General features: G+C 38.9%; 1 protein-coding gene across 3 annotated transcripts; it reads left to right on the top strand.

Annotated features, from left to right (window-relative positions):
- The first annotated feature begins 1,556 nt into the window (after nucleotides 1–1,556).
- GMFB (glia maturation factor beta) lies at nucleotides 1,557–26,890 on the top strand. Of its 3 annotated transcripts, XM_053224468.1 has the most exons (8): nucleotides 1,557–1,714; nucleotides 6,339–6,435; nucleotides 8,072–8,121; nucleotides 8,817–8,867; nucleotides 9,586–9,670; nucleotides 10,594–10,667; nucleotides 17,756–17,838; nucleotides 22,542–26,890. In XM_053224468.1, the coding sequence occupies exons 1-7, from the start codon at nucleotides 1,712–1,714 to the stop codon at nucleotides 17,792–17,794; spliced, it is 399 nt and encodes a 132-aa protein (XP_053080443.1). In that variant the 5' UTR covers nucleotides 1,557–1,711; the 3' UTR covers nucleotides 17,795–17,838; nucleotides 22,542–26,890. The 3 variants fall into 3 exon arrangements, with proteins under 3 accessions (XP_053080443.1, XP_053080444.1, XP_014938039.1); XM_053224469.1 differs by lacking the exons at nucleotides 17,756–17,838; nucleotides 22,542–26,890 and adding an exon at nucleotides 15,491–16,057; XM_015082553.3 differs by lacking the exons at nucleotides 17,756–17,838; nucleotides 22,542–26,890 and adding an exon at nucleotides 12,370–16,057 and having other exon boundaries at nucleotides 1,558–1,714; nucleotides 8,817–8,866; nucleotides 9,588–9,670.
- Nucleotides 26,891–27,143: the final 253 nt, after the last annotated feature.

The following is a 27,143-nucleotide window of genomic DNA, read 5'->3' as shown; positions in this document are numbered from 1 at the left end:
TTCTTGTCAGTACACCCAGTGCAACCTCTCTTGGGTATAATAAAAGACTAGCTTGGGAAATGTTAAAAGAATAGAATGAAAGGGAAATAGATATACTATTTATTGGGTGTGATGTCATGTAGCTTAATGTTAATTTTCTCACCTTTTCCTCTAATTCCTCCTATAGATAGAAATAGAGGAGATGGGAAAAAGGTGGAGGTGGAGGAAGAATCTATTTAAAGTTAAATATAATTGCTCATGGACCAGTAACATCATTTTCTCTCCCATCGTTTGTTGGATGGTACTATGTGTCAAGCTTACCAGTCCTCTCTTCATTGTAAAAAGTATTATGGGGGCAGACCACTGTGAGGATGTAGTTGAATTGTGTAATTTCTAATAATTAATACTTTTATCTTTTCTAATTGATGAGAAAATATAGGTATTGTATCAAATCAGTTTTTTGAACCTTGTTTTAATGTTATTTACTAACATGCTAACAATTTGTTAAATTTAAACATTAAATACAAACTTTAAAAAATTCTAATAATTCAGTTTAGTACTAACCAAGAAGGATGGCAGTGGGGGCATGTTCTAACAATTTGTTAACTTTAAATGTTAAATACAAACTTTAAAAATTCTTTTTTTTATTAATTTTTTTTTAAATGTTTATTTACTTTTGAGAGAGAGACAGAGCGTGAGCGGGGAAGGACAGAGAGAGAGGGAGACACAGAATCTGAAGCAGTCTCCAGGCCCTGAACTGTCAGCACAGAGCCTGCTGCAGGGCTTGAACTCACCAGCCATGAGATCATAACCTGAGCTGAAGTCGGATGCTTAACTGACTGAGCCACCCAGGCACCCCCCCCAAACTTTAAACATTCTAATAATTTAGCTTAGTACTAATGAAGAAGGATGGTGGTGGGACCATTGTGGAGTTTTCTTTTTCTTTGGTTCTTTCACTCATTCAGCAAATATTTGAGCACTTATTATGGACCAGGAACCATGCTAGCACTATGCTGTAAACACCATGATATCTTGCCCCAGGAAGCTTCTTATATTGAAGGCACCTGTATGAATTCTAGAGTTCAAAGTTTACTTCTTCCAAACCACTTTTCTCACCACATTGAAAAATAAGCTTGCTCCAATCAGTTCAACTCCTACAGAAACTTCTTAAAATGTCTTAGGCAGTGGTTCATAACACCATGTCGACAACAATCATTATTCAATTATACTTCAATAAATAAACACGATTGAGAAAAGGAATGTATTCACCAATCCTAGATTGGGGAGAGGGGTTTGGGGAGGGGTTCTGGAGAGGATGGAAGGAAAGGCAGGCATGCCTAGATTTGAGGGAGTTCAAATTTGGTCAACACACATATTCGCCATTGAAATGATTCTAATCACGTCACCAAGAAATTGCTCTGAGTTTGAGGAAAGTTAAAGGGGAGCAAGGAACGGGCTTGAATGTGAAGAATGCCTTTTAGCACTGTGGCCCACTCCCAGTGAGACAGAACCTCCCTTCCCAGGAGCAGGAGCTGCAGCAGGCGGGCGCTCGCGTTCCGGCTAATTTTGAGCCGCGCCTCCCGCCGTCCGCCGTCACGTGCCGGCCCGCCCCGGCCGCGTTGATGGGTGGGGGAGACTCTGCCAGGCGCCGGGGCAGGAAGGGAGGAGGTCGTCGTGCCATTCTTAAAGGGGCCCCAGGGAAGGTGAGAGGCTGCTGACGGCCGGAAGGAAAATGGTGAGTTGCCGCCGGGGAGGGCGGGGGCCGGAGGGCCGGGCCAGCCAGCCTGGCTCTCCTGTTTGCCGGAGCCAGGCTCTGCGGGCAGCGCCTGGGGTGGGTCGGCTGCCGCCTCCGCCCCGGCTGCTGGCGCGTGCCCACAGCCAGAGACTTGGCCTCTGCCCGCAGCCGCTTCCACCCGGCCTGAAGGCAGCATCCTCCGGCCGGGCCTGGGGTCGACCCGCCCAGCGGATCCTGGGACTGGGGTGCGGCCAGTAGTAGGGTTGGGTCACCCTCGCCTGGGTCCTTCTGGATGGAGAGTGCCAGCTCCTGAACTGCAGGGTCGGAGGGGGCTGGAGGTCTGGCTCAGCGAAGGGCTCCCCTAAACGCCGATTTCTTGCCAGGGCCCGGGCCAGGCCTGAGGGGCAGACCGGCGCTGAGCACCTTCCGCCTGGCGGCCTTTTCAGGGAGGATTCGGAAATTCAGATTCCATTCTCTCGGCCTCGCCTTAGCTTCTGTCTCCTCCTTCCTTGGCCTGCCGCTCGGGATTTCTCCGTATCCTTGCTTTCCTTGAGTCAGGGCAGCTGGAAACCTTTGACCCAAGGCTTTGATGCTTTAGCCTTAAAGTGCCTGTCAGATGCTTTAGTTTTGTTTGTTCTGGGGGCTTTAGCTTCCGTCCTCGAATGGGTTGAACCCCATGCTTGAAAATAAAGTGGAGAATTAACTCAATTGCCTAACAAGGATTTTTCTGGATCTTTCCTATTGGGTGTTTAAATATGCTCAAATATGCTCGTTTCTTTAATTAGAAACAAAACACAGCTCCCCACTGCCCTATGTCTGACCTGTCACTCATTTCTCAACCCATCTCCTTCGAATAGATCTTGTCATGGTCACCAAATACAAGGGACTCTTGAATTCTCATCTTAACTGACCTTTCATCTGCATTCTGGACAGTTTACTCTCCCCTTTTTGGAGCTTTCGCTTTCCCCAGACTTTCCCCTTGACTTCTTGTTTTTCTCTTTTACTGTTGGTCCATATGTGTCCCATGCAGACTGTTCTTCCCTGGACATCACATGGAGGTGTTCTAGGCTCCAGTCTAATGCTTGGTTTCCATTCTGGTTTTTTTTTTTTTTTCTTTATCCATCTTTTCTTACATTCATAGTTTCAATTACCTCCTACCTATAAGCAGATGACTTGTGAATTTGTATCACATTTGCTTCTGAGATCCAGTCCAGATCTATATTTCCCACTATTTAGTTACCTTCTAGGAAGCTTTGCCCCACTTGGGTGCTTCAAAGCCACCTCAGTTTGTCCAGAGTAGCACTCATTCTCTTTTGTTGCAAACCTGGTTTTTCCTCAGTGTTCCTCAACTCAGTGAAAGGTATAATTTAGTCTGTTACACAAGTGAGAAGTTTGGAGTTATCTCGGCAACTCTTTTTCCTAAGTCACCCCTCCAATATCCAGTCTGGCATTAGCTCCTTTGTAGTGGTTAAGAGAGTGTCTAGAGATCAGGCTTCACTAGTTGTGTTAACTTTGGGGAAGGAACTTAACCTCTCCAAACCTTAGTTTTGTGCAAAATGAGAATAATAAAACAAACTCATCCTAAGGGATTATTTTGAGCATGAGGGGAAGTGCATGTAAAGAGCATAGCACCATGTTTCTCTCACAGTGTTTAATAATGTGTTAACTGTTCTTAGCAGTATTTCCCTACTTCTCTTGTTCCTCATCAATTTAAGCTACTTTTCATCTCTCACTTGGACTAGTCTTGCCAAGTAACTAGTCTTGCTCTATTCATCTTGGCACTCTGTTTCCTGCATGCAAATCTGATCATGTTTCCCATTACCTCTCTGCTTAAAACTCCTTAGTGACTTCCCTTTGCTCATAGGATAAAGACCAAAATATGACCCACGAGGCCCTATGTGGTCCAGTCCCTACCAACTTCTTCTTATACCATGTTCCTGCTCATTCTCTGTCCTAGAGTCATACTGGCCTTTCATTATCTTACATGTACCATGATCACTTTAATCAAAGGGTTTCTGCATAGGCATTTTTGGTCCTTCAGATACCTTTTTCAGGCAAATCTTTTGTGACCATAGTGTTCTTCCCTGGTCCTAAGTTCTCATAGCAGCTTGTGTCTCTCTTGTCTAGTTCTTACTACAGGTACAAACAAATACACATTTTCTTACCTGATCCTTTTCTTTTTTTTTTTTTTTTAATTTTTTTTTTAACGTTTATTTATTTTTGAGACAGAGAGAGACAGAGCATGAACGGGGGAGGGTCAGAGAGAGAGGGAGACACAGAATTGGAAACAAGCTCCAGGCTCTGAGCTGTCAGCCCAGAGCCTGACGCAGGGCTTGAACTCACGGACCGTGAGATCATGACCTGAGCTGAAGTCGGACCCTTAACCGACTGAGCCACCCAGGCGCCCCCTTACCTGATCCTTTTGATGTAGGTCTGTCTTCTACTAGACTGTAATAGAAGCTCCCTGAGGGCAAGCCCATATTATTTATTTATTTATTTTATATGATTGTATTCCTAGCACTTACCGTGGTGCTTACACTCACTAATGTTTCTTACATGGAGAAACCAATAAGTGAACAATCAAGCTCAACACTCCACTTAATTGTATATTGATATTTACCCACATAGAGTTGTTTGCAGGGTGTTATACTTACTCTTAAATGCTTCTGCTAACTGTAAGCAATTAGAATTGACTGAGCCTGCATCCCTTTTCTTGTAGGAAGGAATTTTTGGCCTTATTATGGTATTGGGAGGGGTGAAAATGCCAAAACAAGCTCTGTAAATCAAACCACAGCATGATTTTCATTTGGTTTCTGATCCTCAGAATGTCAGGATTGCACAAGCAGCTCTGAGTGTCAGAGCTGGAAGGTAAGACTTTTGTGATAAGTTGTGGTCTTTGCCTAAACAAGAATCTAAAATATTTATTAGTTTCGCTAATGGGTTCTACCCTTGGTTGAAGAGAGAATGGAAATTCTAACTTTTTGACTTCTGTATTTTTCTTGAAAATAGACTATGGTTGAATACTACCTTCAGGAAGCTCCTTATGACTTAACATCTCTTTTTCTAAGGAGAACTAATAGGATGCATGCACTTGACTCCTTATTTATTGGATAGGACCTTATTTATTGGACAATACCTATTGACGGGATATCTTTTCTAATTGTAAATAGCATATCCTGTGGTCTGAATTAAAGGACAATTTAAAATAATACCTATTTCTGATTTAACTTATGCCCTCATTTACCCAACCTGGGGTCAAAAAAGTAGGCTTTTATTAAATTTGTATTTTAACTTAAAATTGGAAGCCTTCAACTTTTTGGGTTATAATGAGACATGTATTTAGCATTGGTCTCTGAAATGTTCTAATTTTGTTGAAGGAGAGGGAAACATGTTTGAAAAGATCAAAGAATGTTGGACCTTCTTTTGGTACCTGACTCAATCAGACCTGTTGCGGGGGGAAAAACAACGTGGGGAATTCGAATTCTATTTGATTATTTGAGACTGGAATTATGGTTAGGTTTTTTAAGGTGAGATATTGTTATTATCCTTGTATTCTTAATGGCACATACTGTCATTTTAATGATACGTACTAAAATATATACAGTTGAAATGACTTTGGGCCTTTGCTGTGTGACTTCCATGGGGGGCAGTATGGAGGGTTTTGATGCAATAAGATAGACTGTGTGTTGATAATGTTTGAAACTGATATAGGTGCATAGGGTTCCACTATACTATTCTCTCTCCTTTTCTATGTGTTCAAAGTTTTACACATTAAGAAAGGGGAAAAAAAAGATTTCTGTCCTTGTGCTTTCAATCAGTAATACATTTGCATTACTAAAAGAAGAGTGCTTTAGGTCATTTCCTTGCCAGATTTCTGGAGAAGAATCTCTAACATTTTTTCATAATTGTAAAAGGTTCTTTTAGTATAGTTTATATTTGTTTCATCTAGTTTTGCTTTCATAATTCTTTTTTTTTTTAAGAATTCATAATTCTCTACACCCAATGTGAGGTTCAGACTCAAGACCCTGAGATGAGCTGCATGCTCTGCAGACTGAGCCAGTCAGGTGCCCCGCTTTCATAATTCTTAATAACTTCTTTTTTTAATCCCCACAGTAATTTAGTTAAGATATAAAATGGTATTGGTATTTACTCTTGTGACTTACTTTTCTTACTTTTGTTTATTTGTATTTTTTCACAGCTGCGAGACACAAAAATGAACCAAGGTCTTATTAATTCTAAGTACAATAAAGATGATTTTTCCTGTTCTTCCTGCATAGTGCAAAAATGTATTTTCTAACAGCAGTGATCCTTGACTTTTCCTGTATTCTTCCCTTCTCTGGTTCTGATGAAATTGCACATTATTATATCTAGTTCTTTGAGACATTTATTAGCCAAAGAGAAAGTTAAGGCATAGCCTACACATTAGATGAGCAAATGTGTATGATTAATGTAGATAAAGGTTGGTAGATTTAAAAGCTCTAAGTGTTCAGGTGTTTCATGTTAGTTCACTTAATTGTGACATGTAGATGTCAGTATGTTTTTAAAGGTATTAAGTTTTATAACTTTCACATGTACATGTATTGAAGTCATGGCATTTTATACATTTTTTTTTTTTCGTTTCTAGAGTGAGTCTTTGGTGGTTTGTGATGTTGCTGAAGATTTAGTGGAAAAGCTGAGAAAGTTTCGTTTTCGCAAAGAAACGAACAATGCTGCCATCATAAGTAAGCTAAAAGTGATTGCCTCAGTTACATGGTCTTTGTTGATTTTTATCTTATAGCTACATTGAATAAACTGAGACTTTAGGAAATAATATGCCTCCTCCTGTTTTATTTTATTTATTTATTTTTAACGTTTATTTATTTTTGAGACAGAGAGAGCATGAATGGGGGAGGGTCAGAGAGAGGGAGACACAGAATCTGAAACAGGCTCCAGGCTCTGAGCTGTCAGCACAGAGCCCGACGCAGGGCTCGAACTCACGGACTGCGAGATCATGACCTGAGCCGAAGTCAGCCGCTTAACCGACTGAGCCACCCAGGCGCCCCGCCTCCTCCTGTTTTAATCCTCCGCCTTGCTTTTAGATCACTTTAGAAAATAAGTAATATTTGTTATCATAGAACAGAGGTGGAGTGTCCTGCCTCCCTCCTCAGCTGCCTACACAGCTCTGGAGAAGATGATCTTAGTCACCTGGTCATGGTAGTGACCCATCCAGCTCCATCCTTTAACTTCTCAGGAGACTAAAAATTTCCTGGTCGTTCAATCTCAGCCAGAAACCTTTGCCTGCACCTAAAATGGTAAAATGTTCAGCATTGTCTTCAAAGTGATTTGGGGCCTTATTTCAATTCTAGACTTGAACCCCAGTTTCATGGAGAGTACTTTTAAGTGTTACCAACTTCTGACAATGGAAAGAATGATTTGCATATAGCCTCTTCTGCTGTGAGCTGTAGCTGATGTTATGCAGATTTCTTTTATATTCTTAAGTAATATTTAAGATGTGGGTGATGATTTAGGAGGATGAAGGAAGGGCAGGGGGGTAACAGTGTAGAACTCTATAACTATGCTTAATAGAGAGGCATCCAGCAGATGTGAATTAACAAGGCAGTGACAACTTGTCACGAATGTTGGTTCTATTACAAATAAATACTACAACGTAGGCATACAGTTCTTAAAAGTGAACATTCATGTCAGTGCCATTTTGCTGCAAAAGATAAAGCTATTTCAGATCTTACTGTATCTTACAGAATTTACTATGAAGTTATTACAAACGAAAACTGGCCAACATTTCAGAGTAATGGAAAAGTATAAAGGCATAGATTATCCAAACATTTTTCAATTTGGCTTAAGGTTATGTTACATATATTTGCATATAGATATCACTGCTGTTTGGTAATTCTTCCTGTCAGAATAATCATACTGCGCTATGAAATCTGGACTCTGGAGAAGCTGGAAATCTAGTGGTGGTTCTATCCTAACCCCTGGTCCGCTTTTCCTTTGCAGTTCTGACCATGCTACATAGACCACGCTCCTTTATAGTCACCCTTTCAGACCTTTTTTTATTATCAAGGAAGTTGCATTTGAGTTACAAAATTCTTCAGATACACAGGAAATGTAAGGAGTTGATGTAAGATTCTAAATAAGCAAATTAGGTGATGAGAATTGTGGGTAAAAGCCTTTAAATGCTGACTGCTTGAAAAGCACAGCTAGCTAATTAGACCATAAACTAAACTGCAAATGAGTTTTATGTTTGTGTTTCTTAATGTTTTAATTTTAGATGCCAGAAAAAGGACTGAGACTCTGTGGGTTGGGTAGATCAAGGTCACATTAGAATCACAGTTTACTTATACTGTATTTTTATTTTAGTGAAGATTGATAAGGATAAACGCCTGGTGGTACTGGATGAAGAGCTTGAGGTTTGTTTAATCAGCTAAGTACAGTTTTATAGTTAAGCAATTACTGTTGCCTGAAAGATGCGGTGTTAGTTACGTGTCCTTGTAAAATGAGTCTAAATACATGCTCATTATGCATGAAAAGCATGTGCTAATTATTATGTAGCACATTGTCTTGCTAATTTAATCACATTCTTGAAAACATTAATGAAACCAATGTAGTAAGTGGTCGAAGATAGGGCTACACGTCCAGTAAAAACTCAGTTAACTTTATAACTTCTAACTTGTTCGGCCAGTAATTAAAATCTAAAATGCTATAACCTAAGCGTTTAGTTTGTCAAAGTAAGTAACTAATTTAGACTGAAAAAAAATTAACTTTTTTCTCTCTCCAAATCAGATGCTCCTTTGAGGAGTGGCCTATTATCTTATTCAGAATTTCTTGACAGCTGAAACATGAACACGGCTATTTAGATAATAAGTGGAACTAAACTGAGTGGGCTGGTGTGGGTTTTCATTGGCTTGAGGGTTTAGGAATCTCAGCTTATATACAATGTAGTAACCTAAAATTTTATGTTGTGGGATATGGTTATGAAGTTATATCTGTTAATAGAATGGGTACTTGGTATAAGTTATATCTGTTAATAGATGGGTACTTGGTATATACTTAAGGTATTATGGGTAAGAAAATGTTTAAAAAGTTTTTTTCTTTGTGGTGCTAGGGCATTTCACCGGATGAACTTAAAGATGAACTGCCTGAACGACAACCTCGATATCCTTTTCTTGGTGCTTTAAAAAGATTTGTTTCCTTTAGTGGTCAGAATTTTATTTACGAAGTTGGTTTGTTCAATTTTTAAAAGACCTATATTTTACAAAATTTTCTCCTACACCATGATTACAATCAAAATATGTATGCACGGGGGCACCTAGGTGGCTCAGTTGGTTAAGTGTCCAACTTCAGCTCAGGTCGTGATAGCAGGGTTCATGAGTTTGAGCCCTGCATCAGGCTGTCTGCTGTCAGCCCAGAACCCACTTTGGATCCTCTGTCCCCCACGGTCTCTACCCCTCCCCCACTTATGTTTCCTCTCTCTCTTTCTCTCTCTCTCTCTCTCTCTCTGTCTCTCTAAAAAAAAAAATGTATGCACATATTGGACTAAGAAAAATGGGAAGTTGATGTACTAGTGGGATGAATTATTTCCTTTTTAAAAAATTCCTTCTATTATGTGGTTACAATAAAAATTTAGAAAGAAAACCTCCATACTAAATCTACACTTTTAATATATTTTTGAGAGATAATGTGATTTAATAACTTAACTTTGGGGCTCGTGTATACTTTTATGGAAAGATAATGGTAATAAAGGTATGGCCCAAATGGATAAGAGAGAAATTTACCACTCACTAGCTCCCCAGGTGTATATTTCTTTCAGAACTTTGTCGGTAGATACTTGTCTCAAATAGAGCAATAATTTTAGTTTCTTTAACTTGAGAAAAACCTTCATTGTGTATAGTTATAAATACCAACATGATGATGGAAGAGTTTCATATCCTCTGTGCTTTATTTTCTCCAGTCCTGTTGGTGAGTGAATTCCTTTATATAGTATATTTCGTCCTGATCTAATTAAACCATTTTTATATAAGACAAATTTTATGCTTGTTTTAAAGATGTAAAGTGTTGACTTAACCTAAATAGAGGTATGTGTGCATGTGCACATGAATTCATCCTTAGAAAGAAGTTGTTTTCTTAGGATACATTTCTAGAAGTGTAATTCATCCGTCAAATCATACATACATTTAAGGAATATGAAATGTAGTGACATTTTAAAATACCAGCATACATTTTCTGTTTTAGTTTTGTGTGTGAGTACATGAACTTCATGTATAATCATGATATATATTTGTGTTTATGTGTAAAATAATAGTTACTGATGATAACGCCTATAATCTTGAGAATAGTTTCAAAGTAGCTTACATTAGATATTAAGGTGGCTTATTGTTATTCAGGGTATATCCATTATCACCAGAATTCCCAGTACTGTCACCATTATGCCCACAACTCTGAACTCTAAACTTTACTATTTGTATCCTTTACTTAGCACTTAAAATAGTAACTTTTGTCCAGGGTGCATCTCCCCACACTGATCCATCACCATCCCCAAACCTATATATGTTAGGCATCCATAAAATTGACCTTGATATTTAATGTCAAAATTAAAATAGTGCTGAAAAGTTCTTAAGTATTTACGAGGTTGTAAAAGATCTACAGAGATGTAGCCTCATTTATTTTTGTTGACCAGCCTTGTTTGTCATTTAGCTATGGCTTTGTGCAGGCAATATGCAATGTAAGACTCTCGAAATACACCCATACACCCTGAGACTAAGTTTTTTGTAAACTCAATAGGATAAGAATATCCTAAATGTGTCATTTTTTGAAAGTAAAAAGTGAAAACTCATCACTTTTTAAATTTCTAAGTCTCATGTCTATACTAATCTCTTTTCCAGGATGTAAGCCTGAACAACAGATGATGTATGCTGGGAGTAAGAATAAGTTAGTCCAAACAGCTGAACTAACCAAGGTGGTATTTGTATTTTACTTGTTTATTGAGATAGTATTTTTCCCTTAGAGCAATAGCTAAAGTAATCTGAAGAGTTAAGTATTTTTTATGCAGGTGAAAGTTATTTAGAACAGAGCAGTGAACTTAGAGAGTTTTATTGTTTGAAAAAAGAATGATACAAGTCATTAATCAAAGTGTGTGTTTTGAATGGAAATTACAAGTTAATTAGAAGGAATCACAGTCAAAATATAGGCAGCTTTAGAAAAGCCACTGCAACTATTCAATCTATTGAGAGTTTTTTTTATCTTCCGTAATGTAGTTTCTAGTAGATAAAAGTAAGTATTGAAGTTTCTCATAGCCCTTTACCATAGCCTAAATGAAACAAATTCCACATTATGCAGTTAACTATCTTGTTCCCAACTCTAAAGTTAAATTGTTAAGAATACTTACTAGCTTTATGAAACTAGAACATTCTGTTTTATATGAGACACTGTCTTATGCCTCCACTGTCCCCATTGTTTTATGGCATTTTTTGAAGTTTAATGGTAAGAGAGATACCTGTTCTCGAACTTTATTTAACTTCCATGTATTAGTTTGAGTTGTAAAAGTGTGTACTTTTAAGGTTTTGAAATGAACCGTTACATCACTGAAATAATATTAAATAACATTTCCTTTCAGGTTTTATTTTAAGAACAGCATCAGTGTTTTCTCCTTAGGTGTTTAATCATCAAATCGGGAGATGTCTTTCATTCCCCCCTGCTTTTACCTTTAGCCCATGTGATTGTCATTGACAGCCCCAACTTATAGACCCTACTTTTTCTCATTTGTACCATAGGAACACCCTGGAGTTGATCTAAGGGGTGGGTGATTAGGAAGGACAGCCTCATTTCTGTTCTAATCTCACACACACCATAAAGTGCTGGAATTAAGGCATTACAATTTATAAGTGACTTTTACAAATAATCACATTGAATCCTCACCACGACACTGTGATATTCCTGTTCTGTAGGTGGGAAAATTGAGTTTCAGAAGATGAAAGACTGGCCCAAGGTTGCATAATAGTAAATGACAGAGCTAGGATTCAAACCCACATCTGGCCTCAATCCCATCCTTTCTTCTCTATTACATTGTTTCTTTATAGCCATTATACTTCCCCAGCCTGTGTGTGTACAGAGATTTGTGGCTGTGGGCCTGTAGTCCGTCCTTATCAAAACATTCTACAGCTTGTATTTCCTCCAACTATGGAAGACCAGTGTATGTTCTTCCGGTTCCTAACTAATTGATTGATTTTAGTTGTGTATACTTGGGGTATCTCTTCTAGTGGGTAAGATGTACAGAACTGTTCTTTTAGAATATTTGTAGATTTGTGCTTTTAAGAGAGTTTTGGTTTTATGCCATCTTGATTGCTAAACTTTGGTAACTTAGTACTTAGCATTTTAAAAAAGTAAAGGTTGGGGCACCTGGCTGGCTCAGTTGGTAGAGCGTGTGACTCTTGATCTCACGGGTGTTAAGTTCGAGCCCCATGTTGAGTGTAGATTACTTTAAAAAATAAAAAATAAAAAAAGTAAAGGTATGTCTAATTTACATAGATAAGTCATGACCAACATGAATGAAAGGAAGGAGAATTTGATATTCAACACTCACATATATATATATACATATATATATATATTTTTTTTTTTTTTGAGAGTGTTAAAGTATGACATAAGGTTTTTTTCTTAAGGTATTTGAAATAAGAAACACCGAAGACCTAACTGAAGAATGGTTACGTGAGAAACTTGGATTTTTCCACTAATGTGAACTTCTGTGTTTCTAAAGTATTTATGTATTAACCTGACCATACTGGAACCAGACATAAATACTTATGCCTAAAAATGCACTGTTACTTACAGTTTGTTTCCTGCAGTAAAGAAAAATTCTTCGTTTGTTCAAAGTTTGAACAAAGGGGAAATCATCTTCATAGTAATGAAACTTTGTAAAGTGTTTCCTTATATTTGTAATTGTTAGGTGGACTACTTCTCTCCAGGGACTTTTTGCACTCTTGTGACTAATTTCTATAACTTATGGTTCAGAATTTGTTACTATTTACAGACACTATTGGAAAGTGGGTATTAGATTGTGATAGACAACAGTTGCCTCCTTTTGACAAATACTGGATATTAGCAGTTTATATATGAAAATAGCGTATTATCACTTGTCAAATCTTTGAAATTAATTTGGGGTAAAAGACTTGAATGACCCAATTTTGAGCCATGAAAAGTAATTTACTGTAGTATAATCTACATTACAAGTACATTTTTCATCAGTTCATGCCTTCTCTGGTTTCCTGTATCTTTTTAATCAAGTCCAGAAACTTTGTTCATCAGCTGTTCATTCTTAAGGTCTGGGAGTTAGATGTTATAATAGTTATGACTATTAGGTTTTCTTCTTAATAGAAAATAGCATCTTAGTCTTGGAAATTGATAGGTTGGAACTAATCAAGGGCTTCATTCCTGGTTGTGTCATAGCTGGATAGTTTTGGATCTAGGTTGATAACACTTTAATTATAAAGCACCTCTCAGTGTTGTCCTGTGAACACTAGTTACTTTAAGTGTGTTAATACTGTGCCTTTGATTTGTTAGCTTTAAAGTTAGTTTAAGACTTTTACACTGCCAGTATTCCAGATTTGGTGAAATTAATACTTTTGTAAAGGGTCCAAGTAAAACAATTTTCTAAATGTGTTTATCTGAAATTTGTAATAAAATCAACTTCATATTTTTAAAATTCCAACTATCTGCTTGCATTGGTGAATATATGGCAGTTGGGAGTTGTAACTTTGGGTATATTTATGATTAGTTTCGTGCCATAGGAAAAATTATTTATCTTAAAACCTTGGCCAGAGTTAATAACATTAACACATCAATAGAAATTGCATCTTCTATCCTAAATGTCAGAAGATATTCTAAACTGTATGTCAGTCTTGTTGGCATCTTTGGCATGAAGCAAGGATTCTAATATGTAGTGTACTTTAACAACATGTAAGTAAGTGTTGAACTTAATTTGACAGTGTTGAGACTCTAAAGACTAATAAAATTTGGTGAGCAGATTCTTATATTAAGAATGTCTTAGTCATTTCAAAACTAGAAAGGCATTTTTTTAATGGCATATTTTCCATTCATCCATTCTTTGCATTTTCTTGTTGAGGTTTCTGTGCCAACTTTAATAAAGAGGTGAAGATAGTTGGAATTTCCACAATATTGAATCTTCTGTTGCCAGTGCTGTTTGGCTTCACTAATCTAAAAAACAGGAAGCAATAGGAAGTTAGTTGGAGATGAGGAAGTGCTAGAGTGGGCATTTGTTTTGGTTATCGAATGGGAAAGATTCTCTATTCCAATTTCTGGAGAGAGAGAGAGAAAGAGAGAGAGAACTTTACCCAGGAAGTTTATGAATTCTTTAAACAGCTATTTTGATATTGGAGAATAATGCTTCTAATTCTGTAGAAATGCAGATATAACCCAAGTGAATGAAGAGTGTTTTTAATGTTTTTAAATGAAGGAAATGAGATTTCGTTTCACCTGGTTTGCAGCAATAAGAGAAACTAGTGCTGCAAGAATGTATTTTTTAATGAGGTTCCTTTTTTGTCTTGCCTGTTTTTGTTTTTTTTTAAACTGAAAGTCCTCACTGACCTCCATAAACAGAACTGAGTTCCCCTGTTCTCTAACAGGGGCAAAGAGCTATGATAAATCATGCATTTTTGACCTTGTTTGATTCCTTGTCTATAACATGTATTTTACAAGACAGTAAGTAAGACTGGGGAAGCAGTAGAATGTGTTTTTACTCCCTCTGTCCTCTAGGGAGACTTCTAAATTGTATGCTCCAGGGTGTTCTCAGACTTTTATATAAATTTCCTTCCATCTAATCAAACTTTTGCATTGTTCTTTTCAAGTATATTTCTATTTGCTCTCTTTTTCTGCCTTCTCTCAAAAAGTAACTCCAGATTTGACAATTGCAGTTTTTACATTCCATAGCTTTCTGGTGCAGCTATTCTCATTCATATCTTAATCTTTCCCTGTTGGCATCAGCTTTTTTTCCTGGGAACCTCCTTCATGGTCTTCTAAGTCAGCATTAGTTTTGAAATTGTTGGCCTTGCATAATAAGTTCTGCATAGCATCCAATGTAACGATAGAGCCAACTAGTAATTCTAGCATGTGTTTAGTATGGTTTTTGTGGCAGCATAACTGACAGATGAAGAAAACTGTTCTCAGGTTACTATGCTGAAATTCCAAAATGTCATTTTGAGTAGTATTCACTTCATTCTGGTATTGAAGCAATCATGTTAGGAGAAAGGTTGTTAGACTGTTTTTGTTTAATTGACTTCTAAAATAAATGTTCAAATTGTCTGTTTCTAAAAAGTTTACCAAATGCCTAGTGCAGTTAAACATACTCTTGTTTAAGAGGGTGTTGCTAAATTTTTTATTATCATTACTAAATAATCTTTGTAGCAAAATGTCTGTCAGCACTTTTCTGTCCCCTTTTATCTCCTATTTTCAGGAGTCACATGTAGCCATAAACTGTATCTTGGTCCGACACTTTAACTAAAAATTTCCAGTTAGAGGAGTTTATTGCCAAATTAAATTTGGCTGTCTTTATTCCCCACGTATATAGATAGTAAGGAAGGTATACTTAAAAAAATGTTTGGACTCCTTTAAAACCTGAGCAATGTCATTAATCCATAATGTGGACTAGTGATGAATAGATATTTTCATAAGAGTTTAAATGCTGATATTTGGTGGAAGTAGAGAGTAACTTGTATTCTATCAATTCAAATATTCTTAGTACAGTTGCTTTCCCTGTTTGTTCAATAGACTGATAATACTGGAATCTACAGAATTTGAGCCTTTACAACTTATGTGAAGAAGTGTCTCAAACATTTCTGGACAAATCTCATTTTGTATTTCTGGAAGAATGTAAATCTTATAGGCCACTTAACATCAATGGTCCCAAGTTGAATATTCTTGACAAATTTGTTTCTTGTTATGCCATTTGACATTTCAAATCCGTGACCATGTTCCTGTTAATATTCAAAACAACTATGTTAAGGTTGTGATAGAAACTGTGTTTTCTTGCTTTTTGGAATATAGTTCATACACGTATATTACTTGAATATTGTTTGAGATCACTAACTTGCCAGGGCAGTTCCCACTGATCTAGATGGTCCAATATAATCTCATTCAGGAGGCTTGAAACATTAATGGTTTAGTTTTGTGAACTTTAACAGTTCCCTGTCATCATTTAACAAAATCAACAACTGGCACAACTTCTTAAGCTGTGATTTCAGTCTCTGCTAGTTCATATTGCATGTTTATTTTGGACAGTCTTCTGTTAAGCATGGTGCTTGTACTGGTTTAAATAAAATGTTAACATGAAAAGGCTTCTGGCTTTTCTTTTTTTTTCTCACCTCCTCTGCCTTTTAGAGTTACTTTTACCTGCCTGGCTCAGTTGTGGTCTTTGCATGAGCCACACAGATTCAGTTTACTTTCTTTGGAAAAACTGAAAGGCAAAATAAACAGGAATCACTTGGCAAAAATAGGATGGGTGAAGGAGAATGTAACAAGATTATAAGAATTTCTAAAACTTGGTCTGGTGCTAAAATGATTGTAGTGGCAGAGGGCGTTCTTTCTTTTCTTTCTTTTTTTTAATGTTTATTCTTGAGAGAAAGAGTGTGAGCAGGGGAGGGGCAGAGAGAGGGAGACACAGAATCTGAAGCAGGCTCCAGCTCTGAGCTGTCAGCACAGAGCCCGATGTGGGGCTCAAACCCACAAACCATGAGATTGTGACCTGAGCCGAAGTCGGATGTTTAACCAACCTAGCACCTGGGTGCCCCCAGAGCCCCCTCTTTCTGAGGGTTGGTTGGTTGGTCAGGTTTTTCTGGGTTCTACCCCTATCAGAAACCCTCCATTACTTATTTTGTTTACTTGCACGCAAAGGTACCTAATTCTAGCACAACCTCTGGTTTCACCTACCACGATTCCCTACATTTACACTCCAGCCTAATGGAACACCCTTCTTTCTTGGGCACATGCTCTGGGCCACATCCCCTACCAGCACCCTCCACATGCTGCTGCTGCCTGTCAAAAATAACAATCTTCAATAATGATCTCAAATGTCATTTGAACTGTGAAGTCTATTTGTCAAACTAAATATAGTAACTTCTTTAGGAAATAAAACACAAAACTTTCATTAAACCAGTATCATTAGAGAAGGGCGCCTGGGTGTCTCAGTCAGTTAAGTGTTTGACTCTTGATTTCGGCTCAGGTTGTGATCTCACCATGGTGAGACCAAGCCCTACATCAGGCTCTGCTGAGTGTGGAGCCTGCTTAAGATTCTCTCCCTCTCTCTCTCTCTCTCTCTCTCCTTCTGCCCCTCCCCCCCCACGTGCATGTGCATGCTTTCTCTGTCAAAAAATTAAAAAACCAATACCATTAGAGAAAAATTAGAAAATACAAACAAACAGGGTGCCTGGGTAGCTCAGTTGGTTGGGCGTTCGATTCAGCTCAGGTCATGATCTCATAGCTTATGAGTTCAAGCCCCACGTCAGACTCTGTGCTGACAGTTCAGAGCCTGGAGCCTACTTCAGATTCTGTGTCACCCTCTCTCTCTGCCCCTCCCCCACTTGTGGTCTGTCTGTCTGTCTCTTGCTATCTCTCAAAAATAAACATTAAAAAAATACAAACAAGCAAAAGGAAGAAAACATCTGCTCCAAGAAATCCATTGTGATGTTTTTGGTTATCGGTTTCTCTGTAGGAGGAATCCTCTGGCCTCAGTTTTTCTGGGAACCCTAAATAATTATGGAATTATATATATATATATATTTTAAGTTTATTTATTTTGAGAGAATGAGAAAAAGGGAGAGAGGGAGAGAGAATCTTAAGTAGGCTCCACGCTGTCAGTGCAGAGCCCCACATGGGTCTTGATTTCATGAATCATGAGATCATGATCTGAGCAGAGATCAAGAGTCCAACGTTTAACAGACTGAGTCACCCAGGCACCCTGTAACTCATTTTTTTCAGGTAATAAAAATTCCAGTCTAGTCTAATGTCAAAAATGTCAATGTCTTACTTCCTTTAAAGCTCCCTCCATCGGGGCACCTGGGTGGTGCAGTTGGTTAAACGTCCGACTCTTGGTCTCAGCCCAGATCACGATCTTGCAGTTGGTGAGTTCCAGCCCTGCATCAGGCTCTGTGCTGATGGCGCTGATGGCAAGGAGCCTGCTTGGGTTCTGTCTGTCCTCTCTACCCAACCCCTGCTTGTCCTCTCCTGCTCTCTCTCTCTTTCAAAATAAATAAACGTAAAAAAAGAACCAAAATAATAACAACCAAAAAAAAATCTCCCTCCCTCATCTCTCTTTCCTAGCCTCTACTTTCATCAAGTCCACTTCAGGCTGAGAACCCACTGTGGGGATGGGGTGTGGTCTGTTCCTCGTTGTCCTGCTTTGCTCCCCCACTCCCTAGTTGTCTCTGGGCCCTCTGGGATTAGTGGAGGGGTGCAACTTAAGGGAGCAAAAAAAGACTCATTAACCTGGTACAAATGTAATCAGAGTTGGGGCCTTCTGGGGTGCAGCCAATGTCAAATACCAATTCTGTTTCTCCATTGAATGCTTCTGTGGGCTCTTTGCCAATTCCCATTGAGGACTTTGGCTAGAAGTCCCTTGACATGGGTCATGTCTTCTATGGCTAGTGGCTTTACCACTGTCCCTCCCAGGTCTTAGCTTCTGGTAGTCAACTCTGGCATAGGCGCCCTGCTTCTCCAGATAGACATCTTGAGTTGTGTCCCTTGTTCGGCTCCCTTCCTCAGCCCACAAGAAACATGCCTCTTTGCCTTGCTGCCATCAGGGAGGGTACAGTTTGCTTCCTCTGTCATCAGTGTCAGCTCTCACATCTGGCCCCTGCATGGTTCTCTGGTCTCATTTTGTCCTATTCTCCTAGCCCACTACACCCAAGCCATACTGGGCCTATTTTTATTTGTCAAACACACCATGCTCAGGCATTCTCACTAGCTGTAGCTTCTTCCTGGGAAGATTGCCCACTCTCCCTTCTCTGCACTCACCTCCTCCATATTCCTTTGACTGGCTTCTTTATTCTGAACTGAGCTTAAATGTTGCCTCTCACAGAGACTTTCCCTGATCATTCATCCTAAGGTAGCAACACAGTCACCATCATATCACATCTGGTTTTTTTTCCTTTTTTTCTTTTCTTTTTTTACATCTGCTCTAATTCTCTGCCTAGCACTTACCACCATCTGATAGTTTTCTAATTTATGTAACTGGTCTGAATAGGGAATCTCAAATGTACTCGTGTAAAAAAAAAATTGGGAGGTGTTTTTCAAAAATTGCTACCTCTGTTCCCCATCAAGCCTCTTTTTTCCTCTGGTTAAAAAGCTTCCTTGGTGATTTATTTCCATCATATTTCAGGCTGGTTGTTATAAGTCCCTCTTTCTATTGCTAAGATTCAGTTCAGATTCATTTTAAAAATCCAATCTTGGATCAAACCTCTTCTCTCCTTCAGCACACGCTGAATTTGTGGCTTTGGGGAAGGTAGGAGGAAATACTTGCCCTCAAGTCCTGTTCTCTTGTTCTGCCACTGGCACTTATCCCCCTGGTGTGGGAGAGGGGAGGGAGAAGATGTTAGCTTCTGTGCCTGCTCCTGGTGAGAAGACTAGCCTCCTGGATTGATTTCCTTTTTGTGGATGCACATGTTGTTGGTAAAAGAAGGTTGTGGTTCTTTTGGATGTCACTGCTTCTCTATTTAACACTGATTGGCCATGAGTTCCAAGAATAGGGCAAGCATTCAAATGCTGATTCTTTCCTAGAAGTCATCTTTTGCATCTTTGGATGGCTTTTTAGGGTTTCTTCATGATTACTCTTTCTATAACTTCTGTTTTACTTGGATTAATAATGACCCCCCCCCCATTTTCTTAGTTTTCAATGTAGTTATTGTTTTTTTTTCTGAACACCTCCAACAGATTAGTCAAATGCCTAGCAATTCTTCCAAATGCTTCAACAAATAAAATCTGTCAGTTCCAAAAGATTTCAAGTATGAAAGGAGAGTCGAAATTACATACATTTAAGTAACTTGTAGTTAAATAACTCTCAGTGGAAAAAAAAAATCTATCATTTCCCCCCTCACCCCCCCTTCTTAGAGACCTCCTTCTCCACCTTCCATCCTTCCTCTAAAATCTGTATTGGATGCTCTATAGGCATGAGCATTTTGTTCTGAAGCTTCTTAGCTGGAACCATTTGGTTGGGTCTCATGTATTCCCTACCTTGTTAACTCATTTTGCTGAAGCTCATGGTACATGGGAGGAGAGTTTTCATATTTCAGAAAATGTTTTTACTCCGTCATCACAATTGATTGATTGGTGGTTCAGCTGCTGTGACAGATATTCTCTGATTGTCTCTCCAGAACCTGTCAGTCTCCACCCTTCACTCTGGTCTCTGTCCCCAGGAGGCCAACCTTTAGGAACTACATCAGCTGGCTCCCTTGCCCTCAGGTTTCTGCTGGAGGGCAACCAATCTCTAGGGAGGATGGAAAGGGAAGACAGGTATTTATTCCCTCAATCACAACATTAGGGCCTCGGCAGGCTATGGCCCTCCATTGAAAGTCACTTATCTACTCAAGACAGTCTTCTCTTTCTGAATCCTGGTAACCACTACCTTCCTTCCTTCCATGGACTTCGGGATGGGAACACAGAGTTTTTAAGACTGTGGTATCTCTTCTCACTCTGTAGTTTTAGCCCTTTATCAAATCCTTCTCGAATTATCTATCCCCTTTCCCGGGTTGAAATTCTAGGGTGGAAATTATCTTCCCTCAGAATTTTAAGGGCATTGCTCCTCCACCTTCTAGTTGCAACATGCTGTTAAGAAGTCTGATGCCTTGGGGTGCCTGGGTGGCGCAGTCGGTTAAGCGTCCGACTTCAGCCAGGTCACGATCTCGCGGTCCGTGAGTTTGAGCCCCGCGTCAGGCTCTGGGCTGATGGCTCAGACCCTGGAGCCTGTTTCTGATTCTGATTCTGTGTCTCCCTCTCTCTCTGTCCCTCCCCCGTTCATGCTCTGTCTCTCTCTATCCCAAAAATAAATAAACGTTGGAAAAAAAAAAAAAAAAAAAGAAGTCTGATGCCAGTCTGACTCCAATTGTGTTGTAAGTTATGTTTTTCCTTTGGGATCTTCTCCCTAGTTATGATATTGTGCAATGTCTCCATGATGTGATTCCGTGTGGATTTGGTTTCATTCATTGTGGTAGATATTTGATGGACTATTTGAATCTGGAGATTCACATTCTTAAATTCAAAGAACAATTTTTTCCCATTATTTATTTGGTAACCTCCGTATTTTTGCTCCCTCCTAGCACTCTTACTGGTTTGGATGGTGGACTACTTGCTCTGACTCTCTAATTTTCTTATCTTTAATATTATTCATCTCTTTATATTTTTTGTTTTTATTCTGGGAGATTTACCTCAACTTTCTCTTCCACCCCACCTGTTGGTTTAAATTTTTCAGTTATATGTTTAAAAGCTATACAGATTTTATTAGTAAGATCTAACAGTTAAGCAAGGAAAACAAAACTTCTTCAGAGTCCTTAAAATATTTTATAAACACTTTATATTTCAACAAAGGTCTTTTATCTTGGAATAGGCAGCTAACAGCATCACTACAGTTAAATATTTTATAAACACATGTGAAAAAAATACTGCAGTTGATCTTTGAATAACACGAGTTTAAACTGTATGGGTCCATTTATATGTGGGTTTTTTTTTATACAGTACAGTATTACAAATGTATTTTCTCTTATGATTTTCCAATATTTTCTTTTCTCTTGTTTACTTTATTGTAAGAATACAGTGTATAATACATATACAATATGTGTTAATCAACTGTTGGTGTTATTGGTAAGGTGTCTAGTCAACAGTAGGCTATCAGCAGTTAAGTTTTTGGGGACTCAAAAGTTATTCATGTATTTTCAACTATGTGGTAGGTCAGTGTCCCTAACTTCCGTGTTTTTCAAGGGTCAAATCATCAGACTGTACACCTTAATCTTACATGTTATATGTCAATAATATCTCAATAAAACTAGAAAAAAACATTTTAATATATGTTAGTTTCCTTTCAATCCATTCCTATGTATAGGAGATAATTGTATATGGTATTATCCAATTTTTGTAAATAATATATATATTCTTCATTTAAAAAACTATTAATAAATGTAGTTAGTTTCATAATATTTTTTTGAGTGCATATATCATAGTGTACTCAACAGTTCTCTTGTTAGATATTTTGGATGTTTCCAAAATTACTGCTAAAGATATTTTTGTTCAAAAGAATTTTTCCATGCTTTGGATTATTTTTGAGGGTTATTTTTTTTTAAGTTTTTTTTTTTTTTAAGTTTATTTATTTATTTCGAGAGAGAGAATGCCCATGTGTAAGCGGGGGCATACGGAGAGGGAGAAAGAGAATCCCAAGCTAACAGCACAGAGCCCAACATGGGACTATATACCATGAACCATGAGATCACGACCTGAGCTGAAATCAAGAGCTGGATGCTTAACCAACTGAGCCATCCAACGCCCCATAGCTCACTGTTTTTTGGTTTAAAAACTACACCCATGGCCAAAGATTTGACAACCTTATGTGTTTTCTTACCATTTTATGGTTAGCCATGAATTGACCTAATTATATGATATAAAAAAGAATTTAAATTATTAAACATACCTCAACAAAGCTTAACACATCTAAAAATATTTTTTCCTGATAATTTGGGATGCTTCCTTTAGAAAGTGTTCAATCCTTGGGGCACCTGGGTGGCTCAGTCAATTAAGCATCTGACTTTGGCTCAGGTCATGATCTCACGGTTTGTGATTTCAGGCCCTGAGTCGAGCTCTCTGCTGACAGCTCAGAACCTGGAGCCTGCTTCGAATTCTGTGTCTCCCTCTCTTCTCTGCCCCTTCCCTGCACATTCTCTTTGTCTCTCTCTGTCTCTCTCTCTCTCAAAAATAAATAAACATTAAAGAAAGTGTTCAGTTCTTACATGGAGTTTGGTCTTTTTCTGGAGCAATTATTCTAATGTACTGATAATGTTTGATGATTTTTGTATCTCAATCATACTTAATTACTGCAGGTTTATAAGATGTTATATATATATATATATATGTATATTTATTTATTTGTGTGTATATATATATATATACACCTTTCTTTGTTTTCAAATATTTATTTGGTATTTTCATGTATTCTTTAAGTAACCTTTAAAATAATTTAGTTCCAAATCTCCTTGGGATGTTGATTACAATCGTGGTAATATAAATTAATTTGGGAAAAAATGACATCTTTTAAAACTTCAGTTAAGGAAAATCTTTTAGCTATGTCTTTTATATTTCTCAGTGAGGTGGTATAGTCTTTCTCATATTGGTAGCACACATTCCTTGTTGAAATTTCCGGGTATTCAGTTTAATCCATCTCTGGTCGTGAGATTAATTGTGAGGTTACTCATGGTAGTGAAGAGCTTGACCTAGGGATGGCTGTACAACTGAGCTTCACTGAAATTGGAATATGGCCTGGGGAAATGGAAGCACCTAGCTTCAGCTACACAGACCAAGTTTTCTGGTTTTCACTTCAAATGCAGAAGTTTGTTGATCTTCTGCCATTAGGGTAATAAAGTACCTCCCTTTCTAGTCCCATTGGTCCTGGGGTTGAACCACCTGGCCATTGACTCTGCTAATCTCTTCTCCATTTCACAGCTTTGGCTTGCTCAAAACCAATCTGAATTTCCTATACCCATGGCCCATGTTTGCCCCTTCCTGCCTCATAGCCACTCTCACATTACAAATTCAGATTAAGTTCCCTTTACAACCCATTAGGCCTGGGGGTGGTAGTGGCTCCTGGCCACCGCAAGCCCCAGTGTCCTGCCCCTTACCTCGTTAGTTTCCTTCAGCCCTGCCCACACTAGTCCAAACAGCCCAGGACATTGTAGGGTGGGATGCGGCAGGGCTGGCATGTGCTTCCGAAGGTGAGACTCCATGTAATGTTGGAGGTCATAAGTGGAACTTCATTACTGTTCTACTAGCCTGCGACCTTCTGTGAGAAACAGAATGGAGCTACTCCAATAGAGCTGGCGGGAAATAGGTTTTTTAAAAATTATGAAATTTTGGGGCGCTTGGGTGGCTCAGTCGGTTAAGCAACCGACTTCAGCTCAGGTCATGATCTCACTACTCGTGAGTTTGAGCCTGGCATTGGGTTCTGTGTTGACAGCTCAGAGCCTGGAGCCTGCTTCATATTGTTTCCCTCTCTCTCTCTGCCTCTCTGCCGCTTGTGCTTTCTCTCTCTCTCTCTCTCTCTCTCTCTCTCTCTCTTTCTCAGATATGAATAAAACATTAAAAAATTAAAAAATTTGAACTTTTGGGGCCCCTGGGTGGTTCAGTCAGTTGAGTGTCAGACTCCAGCTCAGGTCATGATTTCACAGTTTGTGAGTTTGAGCCCCACATCAGATCCTCTTTCCTTTTCTCTCTTTGCCCCTCCCCCACTTGCTCTCTCAAAAATAAACATTAAAATAATTATGAACTTTTTACTTAAAAAAATTATAAAATGCAAAAATGCATAAAGATTTTTAAAGTGTACAATTAAAAGATTAACCATGAAAGAGTATAAAATTCAAAGATTAACAAATGAAAAAAACATACCCCGGCACTCATTATCTGGCTCAGTTACCACATGTAGAAGAAGCCTTTGGGACTGGCGCTCAGTGCTAGCTGAATAGCACCTCCAGGCACCAAGGTTTACTATGTCATATCTGCAAAGGGTGGCTCTGCCCCAACCATGTTTTCCAAGCCAGTGGCATTCCTAGACTCCCAGCGTCAGGTTCTGTGATGTTTCACGACGAATGAGGTTGGCCTAGGAGGTAGTATTGGTAACAGTAGAAACAAGTACCAACCAAGCAGTGAACATTTGGACTGTTGACTATTATAGAGTTTGAATACTTTCCCCATTCTTGTTTAGGAAAAGAAGCAGTGCCTGTGGGAGGGAGAGGTTACTTTATTTCTGCTTAGACATGGTTTTGGTCTACTCATAACTTGTGTTATTTATGGTTTTGCCTTACTTTGAGATCCCACATACTCCTGGGTTCTGTTTACTGCTTTCCCTTTAGTGGGAAAGTGGCCTTGCCCTCTGCGGCTGAGTGTCACGTTTAAACTCCCAGCAAGACAAAGAATCTGTGTGGTCTGCTTGGGGATATCGTCCTGGTGAGACACAGCATTGCCCAGGAGGCTGCCTCCTCAGTACCTAGCCCCTCTACTTCACGGTCCATTCTTAGAATAAACTTCCATAAACCCATGCAACTTGAGCGAGCACGACTCTGTTCCTTGTAACCCCAGTGAGCCTGAATAACTCACAGATCAAATTGGCAGAATCTCCAATAAGGGGGAGGATGAAGTACAGAGGACGTTCAGATTATAGTCTCAGGTAATCAAACATGCAAAGCTATCATAGAGAATGTAAGGCACCCCCTGGTGCTCAAAAGGTGGCTCAATAATTTCTTGAAATAATTGTTGGTGTTTTTCTTTTGTATTCCCTTTTTCCCCCACACTGTGAAGGTGGCTAGGCCTTTTAGGCTTCTTTGCTTGAGGATTTTTGCAGGCAGGACAGAAAGAAGAAATCATTTGAAGTCAACAGTTCTCCTTGCCTTTTGTGAAAGTTCTAACTGCATTGAGGAGACAAAGCTGGGTGTCCCAGAGGGGTAGGGTGATGAAAGAAGGCTTGTGGGGTCTGGGAGGAAATGAAGAGATAGTGGTTAGGCCCCTAAATTGGAAAGGGATCAGAGGTCTATGGGTCTTGCAGGCAATGGACCCCTGTGCCCTGCTCTGTGGGCTCTGGGGAGGTGGTGACATAGTAAAGACGGTGATCCTAGGGTGCCTGGAGGGACCAGAGTTTCCAACCTTGACAACCCTTCTTCTTCTCCTTCCCTTCCTCCTCTTCCTCCTCCTCCTCCTCCTCCTTCCCTTTCCCCTTTCCCTTCCTCTTCTTCGTCTTCTTCTTTGTCTTCTTCTTCGTCTTCTTCATCTTCTTCTTCTTCTTCATTTTAGAGAGTGGGGCAGAGGGAGAGGGAGAGAGAATCCCAAGCAGGCTCCACGCTCAGCACGGAGCCTGACATGGGGCTCTATCCCACAACTTTGGGATCATGACCTGAGTGGAAATCAAGAGTCAGATTCTAAAAGGAAGGGGAAATGGAGTCGGAGTAAAATGATTTAAAAACAATAAAGAACAACAACAACGACAAAAGAACATGGTACCCTCTCTATGACCCAGAAACTTCACTCTTAAATAATTACCTAAAAGAAATGAAAATATATATTCACAAAAAAAGACTTGCATAAGAATATATATATGGCAGATTTATCCATAATAGCCCCAGACTGGAAATAACCCAGACATCCATCAATAGGAGAATGGGAAACAGATTATGATGCATTCATGTGATGGAATATTACAGAGCAATAAAAAGGAATGAACTAATACAACAACAACAGCAACAACATGGGTGAATCTCTGAGACATGCTGAAAAAATCCAGACATAAGAATACATACTGTATAACTCCAATGATCCCATGGAAAAGATAAATCTACTCTGTAATGACAGCTGGTTCGGTGATGGCCTTGGGCTGGGGGTTGGGAAGGGGTACAGTGGATTTTTTGGGGTGTGCTGTAAATGTTGAACATACTGATTATAGGTGGTTACCTGAGTGTATCATTTTGTCTAAGTTCATTGTGCACTTAAAATGGGTACATTTTATTTTTTGTAAATCATACTTTAATAAAGTTTTAAAAAATGAATGAGTTACTAATGCATGCAGCAATGTGGAAGAATCTCAAAGAGAAAAGCCCCAAAACATTATCCTGAGCCAAAAAAAGCAGACACAAAGAATGCATAGGATTCCATTTAATAAAATTCAAGAACAGATAAAACGAATCTATGGTACTGGAAAGCAGAACAGTGTTGCCTGGCGGCAGGTCATGAGGGAATTATGTGGGGTGGTGGCAAGGTTCTGTATCTTGTTTGGGGGTGGTTATTACATGGATGTATGCATGTATTGAAAGTCCTTATACACCTAAAATCTTTGTTTTTCACCATCTTTAGATTGTACCTTTGTGTGATTTTGTGAAAAAAAAAAGACACATAAGAAAAGAACAATAACAATAAAGAACATACTTTGCACACATGAAATTGCTGAGTGAGTCATTTCTGTACACTGATTTTTCTCATAATGGTTGTGTAACAGAGCAAAGGGTAAGGTGGATGACAGAGCCACCTGATACTGAGAAGCCACATCCTGCTGGAGCCATGCTCTCTATTTGCACACAGCTGCAACTCAGTTTTAGAAATGTGTATAATGAACAGAAAATAACACCAAGAGTTATCAGCTCTGCTTCATAGGGAGGGCAACTGGGAGTCAGACATCACTCTGGAGGGACAGGAG

Source organism: Acinonyx jubatus, chromosome B3, assembly GCF_027475565.1.
Source record: "Acinonyx jubatus isolate Ajub_Pintada_27869175 chromosome B3, VMU_Ajub_asm_v1.0, whole genome shotgun sequence".
In the NCBI taxonomy this organism is placed as follows: domain Eukaryota; kingdom Metazoa; phylum Chordata; class Mammalia; order Carnivora; family Felidae; genus Acinonyx; species Acinonyx jubatus.
This window is presented reverse-complemented; position numbering and strand designations above follow the sequence as displayed.

Excerpts from the sequence above, each read along its gene's own strand:
- GMFB (XM_015082553.3), top strand. Across the intron at positions 6,436-8,071 it reads GAACAATGCTGCCATCATAA|TGAAGATTGATAAGGATAAA; the intron begins GTAAGCTAAAAG and ends TTTTTATTTTAG. Across the intron at positions 8,122-8,816 it reads TACTGGATGAAGAGCTTGAG|GGCATTTCACCGGATGAACT; the intron begins GTTTGTTTAATC and ends TTGTGGTGCTAG.